Genomic DNA, 15,099 nt, shown 5'->3' on the forward strand with positions numbered 1-15,099 from the left:
CCGCTCAGCCCCATCCTTGTCCGTCCTTCACTGCTCCTTTCGACCAGTCCACGACTCCACGGTCACCGCTGGCCCTCATCATGCGCGGGCTCGTCAGTTCCAGGCACCAGCCATCAGCAGCGCTCCGCCGGGCGTCCAGTTCCGTGTGGGCTTGTAAGGCTGTCTGGTGGCTCTGCAGGGAAATTGCTCCAGAATAATTGATTGGTTGATTGATTGATTGAACTGCACCCCCTCCTGATGGCGTTTTTCGGATGCCTTGTATGGGCCGCAGCTCGAGAGGGTTTACCGAGCCTGGTGGCTGGATGCTGATTCTTTCATGTTCATAAAAGGCGTCAGGCTGCTGGATCTGCATACCCTTTGCTGCAGATGGCCGCCCGACATATTTGAGACCCTTTCCAAACCATAAAGCTTGCTCGCTGCCCATTGCATGCATGTACGCATGCTATATGATATCTGCATAGCGAGAAAAGCTGGAAAGGGAAACCCAGAGGTACAGCGTACAGAGGGCGCGCGCGGGGGCCGTAGATGGCTCTTCACAAGGCTCAGGCGCAGTTTGCGCGAGCCCAATGGCGCATCAAGCTCCTCGCTCCGATATGGGCGTCCCAGCTGCTCCTGTCGACGACCATGATGGGCCTCTTCGCCTGGCGCTTCGGAAACACGATGCACCATCACGCCGACAAGGTCCAGGCGGGACAGACGCCCATGATTGAATACGCGTACGTCAACGGAACCGGGAATGGCTGCGGTGCAAGCTTTGCTAACGAATGCCGGGGCGGGCAGCTGGGAGGTGACCAACATCGCCATGTCGCTGATCGCGTCGCTGTGCACTTTCGTCGACGCCGGCCGGTACTACACCGAGTCGCTGACGCCGTGGACCATGCTCTTCACGCACATCGTCAAGGCGACCTGCGCCTTTGCCATCCTCGCGCTCGATGTGGCCGTGTACGTCATCCTGAGCGAGGAAAAGTACTCGCTCGTCGGCATCGCCCTGGACAGCCTCTTCCTGTAAGTTGCTGCTGCGCATCCCAAACGTGCTCGGTCCGTCGCTCACAAACGGTTGGTTCCAGCCTCTTGACTGGCGTCATGGCCACGTACGCCTTCCTCGCCTACCGCCGTCTCTCCGCGTACGACGACTACGCCCACCCGGCCAACGTCAAGGGCTACGGCTTCAACGACGACTGCTCTACGTACGGCAACACGTCGTACCTGCCCGCCAGCAAGCGCAGCTCGATCCGATCGTCGTCCGGTCGCCTCAGTATCGGCTCCGTGTACGACGGGACCACTTTCCCGGCAGTCCCCCTTGACATCCTGGACACCACGCCGTACCACCACCAGCGAGACACCCAGTTCGACGATTACATGGCCCAGCGCAACTCGTTCCACGCCGCTCGAGAAGCGCCGTCCATCGCGGGGGATTACTTCGCGCGCAGCAGTCCGCCCGGAGGGGGCTCGCCGAAGGGCCTCTCGCCGCAGACCCTCTCGCCTGGTGTCCAGGCCAAGACTACCCTCCAGCGGGGGCCGTCGACGAGGTCGCGCGCCGTCAGCTGGTCGAGCGACCACGTCTTGGTTGCGGTGCCGGAGGAGGAGGACGAGGCCGAGACGGGTACACGCGGGCAGGCGGACCAGGTGTCCCTGCTCAGCCCGGACGGCTACGAGGTGCCTGGCTCAGACGGCCCGCGCGTGACGCAGGAGACGGATATACCAGAGCCTCAGCACAAGTGATTCAGGTAGTTTTGAGAGGAATACTTTTTTTTATAAATGTGTCATGATGAATCTATGGAGAGCTTTCGTCTTGTGAGGGAGGTAAATATCGGCGTTTGGGCAATGGGCGACATGAAACGATGTTGTATCGGCCATAGATTTCTTATTCCAGATTTAGCGAATGATCTTTTACAAAATAGACAAGTCTCAACAAAATCCCCTCACGAACCAGCCTATTTTATTTTTATTTTTTGCATACGATTATTCCCACCTTTGCTAATAAACAGTATCAAGGGTGAACGACGGCATCATGCAGTGAAACCAGTCAGCCTGTATGCCATCCTTTGGACATATTTCACCCAAGGTACTGGCTCTTGGCTTTCAGACAGCTTCTATTAAGTCCTCAACATAGCTCAGAATACCCGTCACAAGCTCGCGCCCTTGCTATGCAGAATCTCATCACGCTAGGGAGCGAGGCCATGTATTCATTCATGAGCAGGCAAAGCAATTGGGAAGTATGGACGAATCGCTTTTGTATTGATGCTATGCTTGCTAAAACTCCGAGTCCCATTTGAAGTACTTATCAGTGACTGTTTCTTGGCAAATTCCAGCCCTCCTTCATAATCAAGTTCTTGCACCTGCCTATCCTTTTATCACATTGTAGACCTCATGCGTCCAGTGTCTGTACCAAAGAGACCTGTCAAACCCCAAAGAGGCATCCCTGCTGTCATGCTTCAAATACGGTGTTACTGAGGCGGGCGCAGCAGCGCTGATCGCAGGCTCGAGGCTGAACGAGGGTGCCACTACCGAGTTGTCCAACAGGGGAGGCGGCATATCATCAACCGGTTTGCGCTCAGGGCTGCCAACTTCGAACACAGGGCTCGAGCACCCGAAATCGTATGAGAAGACCCAATTCGGGAGGATAATGGAGCCGTTATGGGTTTCCGCCATAGGCTGGGCCTCTGCTGCAGTGTCTTGGACGCCAGAGGCGTCAATACGATCGTTGCCATGCGTTGTAGAAGTCTCTTCAGCCCAGGCCATGGTCGGTGCCTGCACCTTTTCGGCAGCATGTGCTACGATAAATACAGGCTTCTCCCTGTGTGCCAGTTTTCGCGGCCAATATAAATGCCGGTGTCGCTGCAGCCAGTCTCGGTCCAGGCGAGCCTCGTGCTCCCGCAACGACCATGGGCCTTCAAAGACACAGTATTCGCCCAGGGTGACGCAATTGATGCAAACAGGTTTTTCTCTACCGCATTTGATCTTTTCCGCGTCAGTTTTATCTTGTATAAACAATAAGAGCTCCAAGAAGAATTAACGCACCCGACGAGAGCGACAAGAGAGGCAAGAGGAGCGATACGGATGTCTAGGCAACCCTGACTTACGACGCGGCATGATGTATGCTTTGCGATTTTGATGGCGGACGGGAGGCAAGTCGAAAATTTAATGTAAAACATGCAATAAAAGAATGCCAACGAGGTTATTCGATGCTGATGTAGGGACCAAATCCTGGCCATGGAACCAAGGCTGAGGGCCTTGGTTCGTTCCGTTCCTGCGGAAGCCCTTCCTTCCCTCTACGCGAGAGCGTATGGCGCGCCAGGTGCTAGCAACTGAGCTCGCATGGAACTGAATATAATGGGAGGGGAGATTTCTACTTAAATGATAAGGCCAAGCACCAAGCATGAGAATTCGGTGCTCGATTTGACCACCATTGTGATAGCGATGTCAAGAGCCTACCCTGCAGCATTCGTTGGGCAAATAGCGACCGCTGTGCGAGCCATTGTCGAGTATCATGGCTCGCTGGTGCATCCGCTGGTGGGAGTATCGCGGCCCAAAGATTCAATTCTTCTAATAGAAAAAACACTCTAAATAGAGGTCGGGATGGGCGGCTTCCAGAAAGAGTTTCTGATTGGTGATAGGTGATGATGATAGTGATGCTGGATGCTGATTTTGGTGGTGGTTGTACTGTAACTAGAGGGCAACGGCCGAAGTGGGTCCAGATGGCCAAGTACCAAACTCTCGAACCTGTGGTCCTCCCTCCCGCGAGCAACATTTCGAACAAAAGATACGTTTCACAAAGTTGGACAAAATATCAACTGTTCAAACTGATGTAATTCAGAGCGAGACATTGTACTCATAAATCGGGATCAAGTTGTCAAAGTTACACGTGACCCGCAGCCCACGGCAACGGGACGAGCCAGCCAAGTGGGACATTGACGAGGCCCTTGACGGACTACAGGTACGAACCTGAGAACAGCTGGCGATACTATGGATCATCGGCGACAGCAATCCCAAAGTTACTGTCTACCCCGACCTCGTTGGAAATTCTCCTACAGCTCGCCAAGATAGCCATTCGCTCCACCGACAACTTCGCCTCCCAACACAGCACCCCTGACTCAATTCCCAACCAGCATTCGAAGCGCATTACGTCTCAATTTCAACGCTTATTACCTCGTCTGTCCCTCCACGACCCCCTCCACTCCGCGTCGGCAGCCCCTCCTTTGACCGCTTCACCCAACGCGCAACCCGAAAACCACAGACCCGGAGAGGAAACGAAGAGCCGCGCGCGCGCCAAGTTCTTGAGCGAATTGTCTCGCGGCGTGACCTCTGGCAGGATCCGGGCTCTCACGACCGAAAAAACGACCAATCACCCCTGCGCCACGAGCCGAGCAACAACGACGGCCTCGCCAGACGGCTGCGACGGCACACCGCCACAATGAGCCGTACATTGCCTGCACGGCAGGCTGAGGAACTGTTAGTGCATGACATAGAAATCCCCCATTGGGCATGGATGGAGTTACTAACCAATTCATTCTTCGTCCAGGCATAAGTCCATCATAGCATACCTCGCGGCCAACAACCTGCACAGCAGCGCGGCAGCCCTCCGTGAGGAGCTGTCGCTTAGCGAGGATGTATACGATGCGGCCACGGCCAAGAAGTACGAGTCGCTACTAGAAAAGAAGTGGACGAGTATCGTACGATTACAGAAGAAGGTACGCAGAACCTGCGAAGGACGCCATAGCATTGGGTGCTGACGACGCCAAGATCATGGAGCTGGAGACGAGAAACGCATATTTACAATCCGAACTTGACAATGCCACGCCAACATCCATCTCGAAACGAAATACCGACCCCGCATCTTGGCTACCACGAACCCCAGCACGACACAGCATGGAAGGGCACCGTGACACTGTCAATTGTGTGGCCTTCCACCCCAAATTCACCTCCCTCGCCTCCGGCTCAGAAGACTGCACAATCAAAATCTGGGATTGGGAGCTCGGCGAGGCGGAGCAGACCGTCAAGGGCCACACCAGGGCCGTGCTGGACCTCGACTACGGCGGGCCCAAGACGGCCATCCTCCTCGCGTCCTGCAGCTCGGACCTGACCATCAAGCTCTGGGACCCCGCCGACGGCTATAAAAACATCCGAACACTCTCAGGCCACGACCACAGCGTCAGTGCCGTACGGTTCATACCCTCCGGGTCCGCCGGCGTCTTCTCCTCGGGCAACATGCTCGTGAGTGCGAGCGGCGACCGGACGCTCAAGATCTGGGACGCCACGACAGGGTACTGCGTCAAGACGCTGTCCGGCCACTCGGACTGGGTTCGCGACGTCTGCCCCTCGCCCGACGGCAACTACCTCATCTCAACAAGCGCGGACCACATGGGCCGGTTATGGGACCTCACGCTGCCGAACCCGGAAACCAAGGCCACCATGGTTGGCCACGAGCACGTGGTGCAGTGCTGCGCCTTTGCGCCACCATCCGCCTACCAGCACCTCGCCGCCATCGCCGGGCTCAAGAAGCCGCCGCCGACGTCCAGCCCCGCCGAGTTCATGGCCACGGGCTCGCGCGACAAGACGATCCGGCTATGGGACTCGCGCGGCACTTGCCTCAAAGTGCTCGTCGGCCACGACAACTGGATCAACGCGCTCGTCTTCCACCCGAGCGGCAAGTACCTGCTCTCCGCCGCCGACGACAAGTCGATACGCTGCTGGGACCTCGCCCAAGAGGCCAAGTGCGTCAAGACGCTGGCCGACGCGCACGAGCGCTTCGTCAAGTGCCTGCGGTGGGCGCCCAGCATCGCCAAGGATGGCGCAGCGACGACAGCCGTGACGAACGGAGGGGGCCACGGTGAGGCGGGGGGCGAGGTCGGCGCTATCAAGAAGCTCGAAGCGGACAACGCGCACATTCGCTGCGTCATTGCCACGGGCGGCGTCGACCAGATGGTCAAGGTGTGGGCAAACTAGAGAGGCCCCCGTTTTGCATAGACTCAACCTTTTCTACTTTTTTTTTTCACGACTATGACGGACAAAAACAACAACAACCAAGATCAAGATGGGGGACGGGTAAGGCATGCTTCCTTCCCACCAACGAGCAAGGACTATGAATCATGTTTCTTCACTTGCAGATAAATTGGCATTGAATGACGACAGGACAGAAGAAAGGAAGGAAAAGACACGATTGTTTTCTGCGGGGTTATAAAAGAGTTTAGGTGAAGGGGGAGGGACGGAAAAAAAACAGATGCAAAAAAGCACACTTCTTTTGGGTTCATATTTGCAACAAGATATTCTCACGCTTAGACATGGGCGGGGTTCGTGTTCTTCTTCTTCTACACTTCTTTAGTTTGAATGGGATAATATGGAATACATGGGCAGCACACAAAGGCACATACACTGGTGCGGTATTTGAAGCTTGCGTTTTTCCTTTTCTCATGTGAGACCTGTATGATATGATAGAGGTGGTGGTGGTGCGGGATCTCGTCCTGCATACTTTGCTGATCTCGCCGCGCCGGGGGCCCCGAGTCGAGAACAAAAAGATTGAGACCACTGACAGCTAGGCGAAAAAGAGCTGAACTTTACAACCAGGACGGAATACGTGTTAGAAATACAAGGAGAGACGCTGTGTCAGTGTCCTGGGTTCCATTTTTGGGTGGTCGGCACACCCATTTGTGGATGCGTGGACCAGCCACAGAGAGGTACCCCCAGAGTTTGTCCACAGGTACCAGGTAGTGTCACTGGTACCTTACAAGCACACTGCTAAGCGCCCGCAAGAAGCTGCAATCACAAAGCATGCAACACCGTCAAAAATATGATGAAGCCATCTGTAGTGTGTGAGGGCCATTACGCCCTTGGTTGCGCTTCCCACTTATGATCAAAGGGAAACGCTTAGGTACGCGGAGGAACCTTAGAATAACGGTGGCTTATGTTAAGGACTGGCCCTACGGCTGCTGCGAGTAGGCGTCGATATAAAGTTGAATTGAATCTCTTACGGAGGGAAGAGACAAGAGAGGGTGTTACGAAGTGGCTACTATACATAAGGGGGAGTGTTACAAATGCACTGAGGTACTGCAGATGAGGGGCAGGGCGGCCCGACAAGTGACCACAGGGCGCTTACGAGGGCGCAGGAACAGAAGAACTGGTCACGTGACTGGATCACTGGGGATCACGGTGATCCAGCATTGATCCAAGGATCACTAGGATCACGGAGTGAGCCAAGTGATCTAGGTAACACAGTAGAGAATAGGATGGATATATAAGGAAGGGGATTTCTAGTAGATAGCCAGACTAGATCTCTACTAATTAATCTAAGTAATAGCTCTACTATTAGGAGACATCTCCTAACTTGCTTATACTATAATAACTACTTATTAGCACTTTATACATTTAAACTAACTCTCTTCCTAAGAAATAGACTAACTATAGATTAGGATTAAGCCACTATTATAGCTAGGTTCTAAGTGTACACTCTATAGTGTTTTTTTATGATTATAATAGCTTTATCTAACTAATTATTATATTATTATATTATTTAAATAACCAGCCTATTCTAACACTTATAGTAAGTGCTGTTCCTCACTATGTTATGTGTGCTGTCGTACCTGACTATCGCGAGCCCATTTTTCAGTGCCATGACCTTGAGAAACCGGCGCGCCCCCGCCTTGTGTCCGGCCCGGGATACAATTGGAATTCTGCCCTTTAAGTGATCAATTGCACCACTAGCAACCCTATCATAGCCAAAAGGCGGTAGGGCAGGTACACACTTTGCGATAACGAACGTAAGACATTTCTCGTCATTGTTTTACAGTTTCTTTAGTTGCTGCTCTCCTCTAAAGATCTAAAAACAATAAAAAAAAGACACGCCATTCTTAGATACCTGCTAACCGCTGGGCCTGCCAACCGCGGAGGCTAGCCCGAAAAATTCAAGAGTTTTACATCGCTGTGGGGCGCTCTCCTTAACACCATCAGACTACTGGGCCGCGTCCTCGGCCAACAGTTATTCAACCATGGCCGGCATTGTCGATTTCCGGCTCGGAGCAAAGAGATCTGGCTAGCTGGGCAATTCCACGGGGTCGGATTGGTGAGCTTGAAGCTCTCTTGGACCCCATCCTCCTGTGGCTCTGTGCGATGGGTATTTTTTATCCTCGGTGTTTGGCAAGGCCAATAGCTCAGTGCTTCTTTTCTCCTTGTTTCTTTTCGCCGTGGCCTTTTTGTCGCGCCGAATCAAGTAAATGGCAGCAAGACCAAAGATGCAGAGGAGAGCAATTCCACCAATCGCACCACCGATAATAGCAGGAGTGTTATTGGTGCCAGAATCTCGAGGCGTGGCAGTACTGGAGGTTGCCGGTGCCATTGCAGGTGATGTCGTGCCGGCCGAGGTAGTACTGCCGCCATTACTGCCGCCATTACTGCCGCCAGTATTGCCACTGGTACTGCTGCTAGTGGTGACTGTCGTTGTCGAAGTTTTTTTCGGCTCCGGGGCTGCTGTTGGCAGAGGCGTTGGCTGCGTGGCCTTTGTGTCTTGGGTCGTCGTCGTCATCGTCGTCGTCGCTGCGGCAGTAGGAGACACGAAATAACTGTCTATGCCAGACTTCCCACCACAAGCAATATACGAATACGATTGATCAGTGGCGAAGGCCAACAGCGGTGGAACAATATTGGTCCGAGTTACTGTCAACAAATGTGCGTCAGCAAGTCGTTCTTCAAGGTCTCAATAGGAAATTCAACCAACCATATAAATGTTGTAAGCTTTCCTTGGAGATTGCCACAACCTTTTGTGCAGTCATGCTGATCAATGCAGGCTCCAGCCAGGCCACATATAACTGTCGGTTCGATACAGCAAATAGCCTGTGGGGTTACTGTCCCACCACGGTTATTCGAGCCGTTGACAGAATTGGCGGTGCGAAAGTGAGTCGGATTTCCATCCAGATAGCCATAGGTTGTAAGCGGGTGGGGCTCGCCAGCTCGAACTACCAGGTGCTGCGTCTCATTGGTGCCGGCAGCGAGATGAGCGTTGAAGGCTGGGTTTGGGAAAGCGGACGAGCTGCGAAAAGGAGCGAGGAAAAGAAGAAGAAGAGAAAAGTAACGAGGCATCTTGTGCTGCCTATGTAATGAGCGCAGAAAATGCCGTGTAGCCCAACAGGCGAGGAAGAACAAGAACGAGAGGGAGGCGCACAAGGCATACATAACCACCACCATGGCCACGGCGGCGGGCATGGCGGTGGAGAGACAACCACGCATGCTGCTATTCTGGGAAGGGTTGCTGTCGAAGTAGTTCGTACATGGACCAGTATCCTCTAATACATATCAGGTATGGTGCCCGCTTTTCGTCTGGGACAGATGCATCGGAGTCTGCGGGCCGACACTAATTTTTCAAGTGGGTGGAGGCACTACCAGGACCCTCTCTCTTATCCAACCGGCCCTACCGGGTCTCCCGTCGACTAGGGGACAAGAGACATCTAGTTTAGTGGAAAATGCCCATAAGAAGCGCTGCTATTTCCCTTATATTATTATTGCCCATATAGAAGGATAAGGAACAGCATTACACCTGTTGTGCCCTTTTGCCTCCCCAATTCAACCCTGCAGCCGAGCTGCACAAGCACTATTTGTAAGCCCGACCCAGACTCATGGTGTCGCCACCAACACATCAACATTTCATGACCCACCACAGCGCTTATTTTTCCTTCTAGCACAAAGTGTCGACTCGGCGTCGTCCAGTTCAACTCTCTATCTGGTCCATACGTGTTTTTTTTTTTTTTTCCCTTCTTGACCAGGAACCATGTCCTACAATAAGAGCATTGTTCTCGTCAACAGGCAGCTTTTGGATATGCTTCTCGCGTACTTGGGGCGCACCAGACGCAGATTCGGCATCACCTTCCTTGTCATAGTCGCTTTGATCCTGACTTGGAACCTCGGTTTCTATCCATCACTGGACTATTCACAGACAGAAACACCCCCGGGCAACTCACCAGAAATTACCAAGCAATCTACACAAATACCAATACAGACACCCTCACTGGCTAAAGTATCTATGCTTTACGGTCGAGAAGATCCGATCTGTGAACGAGCGCTCCAAAGTCACCGGCGACACTGTGATCGCTGGAACCATCAAATGCATATTTTACGGCAAGAGATATCGGCTGGTAGCTGGAGTAAGCCAAGCTACCTTCTCTCTATTGTCCTGCAGGAACTGGCTAAGCCAGTAGAACAAAGACTAGATTGGCTTATGTATGTCACACTCCTATTAATATGTCCCGTGATGCTTATTTAGATATAGGTGGGTAGATGCAGACTCAATCATCCTTAACCCGGCTATACCCCCTACTATCTTCCTTCCACCAACCGATATTAGTGACATCCACTTTATCGCCTCAAGGGACCACAATGGGCTTAACAATGGAATAATTTTCTTGCGTGTGCATCCCTGGACGGTCAACATGCTTTTAGAAACGGCCGGGAATCCGCTTTTCCACCCAGAAATCGACCTTGGCTGGTCGGCCGACCAGACAAGCATGGAAAATGTCCTCGCCAAGGAGGAGGGCGGATTTGATGGCACGGGATATAAGCGGCATGGAATCTACATGCCAAGGATTTTGTTCAATGCATATCAGTTCGGCCATGGATTCGAAGGAGATAAGGGGAATCTCCTGGTGCATCTCCCGGGGATGACATATACTGAGAAGTGGGAGCACATGCATCGATGGCTAGACATTGTTGAGGGAGAAGGCGGCCCAGTCTAGAAGAAAGTGGCTATGAGAACAAGACAGTCGCATTCTGGAATATTGTTAGGGATGTAAAACGAGAGATCCAGGAGACGGAGAGCGCGATTGGAAGCATGCCGGAGACGGATACGGCGAAGCGGGTTGCTGTCGACAAATTGAAGAAGGTGCTATGGGAGGAGGCTGATGATATGGATTTTATGAGAAGGAGGCTTAGCGAGCTAGTGAGTTGAGATAGTTACCAGTGTTGCGGTTGCTTCTCCGGCGCTCTCCCTACCACTCACCTCTAGGTCGATGCTCCGAGTTCGAGAATCTTGTTGGCGTTTTAAATTAGATGCAGCAATGCTTGCCTGCCAAATTCTGTGTCTTGGGCAACTAATTCTTCGAAATAGTATTGGGTACTGTACGCTTGACAATGCCGCCAATAATGATACAGCTATGGGAGCGCTTGGTGCAGAGTTTGGCTTCGACTGGGAGGAGCGTCGGATTCGCTATGCTCCCCATGTTCTGAATCTGGCAGTCCATGCCATGATGTACGGTAGCAAAAAAAAGACAATTTTGACGAGCTTCTGGCTCACTGGGGGGATAAAGATTTTATGAGTGAAGAGGATAAGCAACGACTCGTGTCCGAAGCCATTGATGAGCTCGCGATGGACAATGACTTTAGCAAGCCGAACAAGGTCCCGCTCTTGGAGGTAGAAGTTGATACCGAAGACAGCCAGGCTTAATACCCAGAACCCGAAACGATTAATGCGGTGGAATTGGACAAGTACCGCAAGTTTGGACCGTTTGGCAAGCTGCACAACATCGGCGTTGCGTTTCGGACGAGCAGTCAACTTCTCGAGGAGTTTTACGAAGCTCAACGGCAAACCGCCCCAGCGGAGCCTATTTTTACTTGGGTACAAAACGTCTGCACTCGCTGGCAACCCGACGAGGCAATGGCTTCACGCGCCCTACTAAAACGGGCGGCCGTAAACAGGATGTTTCTGATGATTAAGGAACGATGGATTAGCCACGGCGGCAGAGAAAATGACAGACCAATAGTTTTACGGGAAAGACTTTCCCTTAAGGAGTGGAAGGTTGTTACTACAATTTAGAAGATCCTTCAGCCATTTAAGGTCGCTTCCAAGCAGCTATAAGGTGAGGGCATTACGAGAAGTCGTTCAACTTCAGGAGGGTTTAACGAGTGTTTCTAGGTGATGGAGATGCTAATTAACCACCTAGAACTCGCCGTTTAAGGAGCGATAATTAAAGAGAATGATAGCCAGGTCATAGAAGAAGTGCAACTGTTCCATAATATGGATACAAAAACGCGGAGGCTTTTAAAGGTGTACATCAAACTTGGCTAGAAGAAACTGAATGACTACTATAGCAAGTTGACCTCTACTGCCTATGTAGCGTCGGTTGTTTTCCATCCCTGTAAGAAGTGGCAGGCCCTCGAGCGACTTTGGGGCGAACTTCCGTCTCGTCAGGCCTCGGAATGGAAGAGGACGTATGGAGGGGCATCAGAAGCATATGGGAAGATAGGTATTTGAACAAGGTGTATGACGACGAATCTAAGACGGCATGCGCGGCACGGGCCACGAGCGCCTTGGACTATATTGAGCGGCGCCTGGCCTTCAGTCGGTCGCTGACCAGTCCTGACCTCCAGGGGCGACAAAGCAAACGGCAACATCACGTGTCAGCGATACCAGCACAGGATGAGCTTGATCGATATCTGTCGGAGCCGCCGGTGGACAATATGACGTACAAGGCCGATCCTATCGCTTGGTGGAGGGATGTCGGCGTTGTACGCTTTCCTCACCTGTCGTGCATGGCTGTTGATTATCTTACTATAGCATCGTCTTCAGCAGAAACATAGAGGGACTTCAGCAGTTGCGGCAGGATGGTAACACCACTCAGGTCGCGCTTGCGACGGAATGTTGTAGCAATGGCTCAGTGTCTCCGTTCCCAGAGCAAGGCTGGTATTTATCAGCCGACACTTCCTCTGAATCTTCTTAAGGGGGATAATTGGAGGCAAGTTCTTCGACTTATGGGCAAAATTACAGTAGATAAAGATAGCAAGGACCACGATTAAGAGATATGATCGATAATTTACATCGATCGACTAGCCATAAAGATGTCATGCACGGCAACGGGTCTATCGAGGCCTCGGACAAAGGATAGTCGCACAGCTCTCATGTAGGCTTGTATGCTGGGCCACATGGACATTACAGCCAATCTAATTGAGCGATATAGTGTGGATCTAGGCTAAGAGACCAATAGGGCGATTATGACTTTTCATTTTCTATGCTTAGTCGGCTAACGGTTGGTATAGAAAGCTCCAGGAAAGGGTTCAGAACAAGCTTCCAAGGTGAGAGGTGCGGGACATTTAGGCAACACTTGAAAGAGATTTAACGGCTTCTACGCCCTATCAGCGTTCAAACTGTGTTTATAATAGTGTTTTCGTCTATTAGGATACAGAGTGGCACTACTAGCGATACTGCATAAGGCCACCAGATCCTAATAATAGCCCAGAGACATCGCGTAGGAATTCATGACCTTTCATAGCTAGAGTCGAGATTCTTCGCTTTCAGCAGAACACGTCAGGCTGCAGAGAGGCGCAACGCGGCATTTTCGCCATTAGCTACGAAGAAAAGGGGTAGAAGGATCCAGAACCAGAGACAAAAGAAACTGCAGGCTAAAGTTGCGAGGAGGAACAATTGACCATCGCAGATGCATCTAGGGTACCTCCGGGAAGCTGTGTCAGGTACCTTGGCTCAGGTCAGTTGGGGTGGCCGCCAACGTGACAGCGCGGGAAGGCGAATCAGAAAACGGATGCCAGGACACCGACACAGGCATTACATTGGGAACACCAGGTATAACTGAGCAAGTGCCTGTCCATCTTGACCCCTCCTCCCCGCATAAAATATCGGGCTGAGCTCGGGATGTTGATATATATGCGGGACGGCGGAGGGCGGAGGGGTCCAGGTCCCCATGCCGCGTGGTTGTTTTATTGCCCACTTCCCCGCATCTTGGCTGTTATAAGCCGCGATAAAAGGGGAGGGGGGTTCCCGACTTCCACGTCCTTATTAGAAAGTCAGGTACTCGGCCGGCGCCGCCTTCTAGTGTCATCATATATACCTGTCCCCTCTGCATGCGTGACTGAGCCATCAAGCCATCAACAACCACATAACCAACACACGACATGGACACCGCAATGCAGGACGATTTCAGCACCTTTGACCTGGGCGACTTCACCCTCGCCTCCGGGGCGACCATCCCCAACGCGTACATCGCCTACAAGACGTACGGCGACAAGGCCAACCCCGCCATCATCTACCCGAGCTGGTTCAGCGGCCGCATCGCCGACAACGAGTGGCTCATCGGCGCCGGCAAGGCGCTCGACCCCGCCAAGTACTACATCATCGTGCCCGCCCTCATCGGCAACGGCCAGTCCGTCAGCCCCTCCAACACCCGCACGCGCCGCGCGGGCGCCAAGTTCCCGGACGTCACCGCCCGCGACAACGTCACCGCGCAGCACCGCCTGGTGACCGTCGGGCTCGGCGTCGCGCGCGCCCGCCTGGTGCTCGGCTGGAGCATGGGCGCCTGCCAGACCTACCAGTGGCTCACGCAGTTCCCGGACTTTATGGACCTGGGCGTGCCGTTCTGCGGTAGCGCGCGCGCGGCGCTGCACAACCAGGTGTTCCTCGAGGGCGTCAAGAGCGCGGTGCTGGCGGCGAAGCGCGGTGCGAGCGCCGGCAGCGCCGGCGGCGAGGTCGCGCGGGCCGGCACCGCCGGGGGCTACGCGCTGTGGACGGAGGAGGAGCGCGAGGCGGGCATGAAGGCGCTCGGCCGCGTGTATGCCGGCTGGGGCTTCAGCCAGCAGTTCTACCGGGAGCGGCTGTACGAGACGAAGCTCGGCTTCAAGGACCTCGAGGACTTCATGGTCAACTTTTGGGAGTCGTGGGCGCTATCCAAGGGTGCGTGACCCAGGGCGGGCGGGACAGGCAAAAGGTGTTGACTGACAATGGCTAATGGTGAATATCGTAGATCCGGAAAACATGCTTCACATGCTGCACACCTGGCAGGCTGCCGACTGCTCCGACCAGCCGCCGTATGACAAGGACTTTGAAAAGGCCATGGCCGGCATCAAGGCCAAGACGCTCGTCCTCCCCGGAAAGACGGACCTGTACTTCCCCCCGGAAGATTCCGAGTACGAGGTCAAGTGCATGACCGAAGGCAGGGGAAAGTGTATTCCCTTTCCCTCCATCTGGGGACATTGGTAAGAGATCTGCGTGTGCGATTGTGCAGGCACTGGGTTGCTGACGTTTACAGGGCTGGCGGTCCGGGAACGAACCCGGAGGACGTCAAATGGCTTGACGACAAGCTCAAGGCGTTCCTGAAAGACGAGTCCTGGTGAAAC

At 53.3% G+C, this 15,099-nt stretch overlaps 4 protein-coding genes across 4 annotated transcripts; 3 read left to right on the plus strand and 1 right to left on the minus strand.

Annotated features, from left to right (window-relative positions):
- Positions 1–624: 624 nt before the first annotated feature.
- On the plus strand, positions 625–1,722 carry ISF_00236 (hypothetical protein; the record flags this gene model as incomplete). Its single annotated transcript, XM_018843843.1, has 3 exons — positions 625–716; positions 781–1,005; positions 1,068–1,722. The coding sequence occupies 3 exons, from the start codon at positions 625–627 to the stop codon at positions 1,720–1,722; spliced, it is 972 nt and encodes a 323-aa protein (XP_018708293.1).
- A 621-nt stretch (positions 1,723–2,343) lies between these two features.
- On the minus strand, positions 2,344–2,742 carry ISF_00237 (hypothetical protein; the record flags this gene model as incomplete). Its single annotated transcript, XM_018843844.1, has 1 exon — positions 2,344–2,742. One exon carries the CDS (start codon positions 2,740–2,742, stop codon positions 2,344–2,346), a length of 399 nt encoding a protein of 132 aa, XP_018708294.1.
- A 1,672-nt stretch (positions 2,743–4,414) lies between these two features.
- Positions 4,415–5,946, plus strand: ISF_00238 (Dynein regulator; the record flags this gene model as incomplete). Its single annotated transcript, XM_018843845.1, has 3 exons — positions 4,415–4,452; positions 4,523–4,691; positions 4,744–5,946. 3 exons carry the CDS (start codon positions 4,415–4,417, stop codon positions 5,944–5,946), a joined length of 1,410 nt encoding a protein of 469 aa, XP_018708295.1.
- A 7,935-nt stretch (positions 5,947–13,881) lies between these two features.
- ISF_00239 (homoserine acetyltransferase family protein) lies at positions 13,882–15,096 on the plus strand (the record flags this gene model as incomplete). The annotated part of the gene is made up of 3 exons (XM_018843846.1): positions 13,882–14,656; positions 14,727–14,958; positions 15,012–15,096. The coding sequence occupies 3 exons, from the start codon at positions 13,882–13,884 to the stop codon at positions 15,094–15,096; spliced, it is 1,092 nt and encodes a 363-aa protein (XP_018708296.1).
- Positions 15,097–15,099: the final 3 nt, after the last annotated feature.

Source organism: Cordyceps fumosorosea (genome assembly GCF_001636725.1).
Source record: "Cordyceps fumosorosea ARSEF 2679 chromosome Unknown scaffold_1, whole genome shotgun sequence".
In the NCBI taxonomy this organism is placed as follows: domain Eukaryota; kingdom Fungi; phylum Ascomycota; class Sordariomycetes; order Hypocreales; family Cordycipitaceae; genus Cordyceps; species Cordyceps fumosorosea.